This window comes from Microtus ochrogaster, linkage group LG1 (genome assembly GCF_000317375.1).
Source record: "Microtus ochrogaster isolate Prairie Vole_2 linkage group LG1, MicOch1.0, whole genome shotgun sequence".
Classification (NCBI taxonomy): Eukaryota; Metazoa; Chordata; class Mammalia; order Rodentia; family Cricetidae; genus Microtus; species Microtus ochrogaster.
Window position 1 is genome coordinate 37228083 of NC_022027.1, and position 596 is coordinate 37228678.

At 52.0% G+C, this 596-nt stretch overlaps 1 protein-coding gene across 1 annotated transcript in view; it reads left to right on the forward strand.

Annotated features, from left to right (window-relative positions):
* Positions 1–157, forward strand: part of LOC101988739 — a 78932-nt gene extending 78775 nt beyond the window's left edge. The window contains 1 exon segment of the mRNA XM_026785023.1: positions 7–157. Coding sequence (XP_026640824.1) covers positions 7–157 — 151 coding nt within the window.
* The last annotated feature ends 439 nt before the right edge of the window (positions 158–596 follow it).

Sequence of the window (596 nt, forward strand, 5' to 3'; positions counted from 1 at the left end):
AGAGAGGTCTGGAAGCCACTTGCTGCAGCCTATAAGGAACAATTGGACAGACCAGCGGTACCTCACAGCTACCAGATTGGCGATACAGTGTGGGTCCGCAGACATCAGACTAAGAATTTGGAACCCTGCTGGAAAGGGCCCTACACCGTGCTGCTGACCACTCCAACGGCACTGAAGGCTGACGGCATCGCGGCCTGGGTCCACGCCTCCCACGTGAAAGCAGCTCGCGCGGAGAAGGATACAGCAAAACTATCATGGAGGGTCCAACGATCTCAAAACCCTCTAAAGATAAGACTTACCCGGGGGCCCCATTAATTGTTTTATGGACATTGCTAAGACTGATAGAGATAACCCAGGGAAAAAGCCCACACCAAGTATATTCCTTAACTTGGCAAGTCATCTCCCAAACAGGGGATGTTGCCTGGCAGACCCAAGCAAACCACGCCTTAGGTACCTGGTGGCCCCAACTCACCACAGATTTCTGTCAATTAGTAGCAGGGTCAGAAACTTACAGCCTTCACAGTTACAGAACCAGGCAGGTAGACGATTTTCCCCTGGGGGTAAATTCGGATGCGGAAGCCCCGAAATGAGATGCT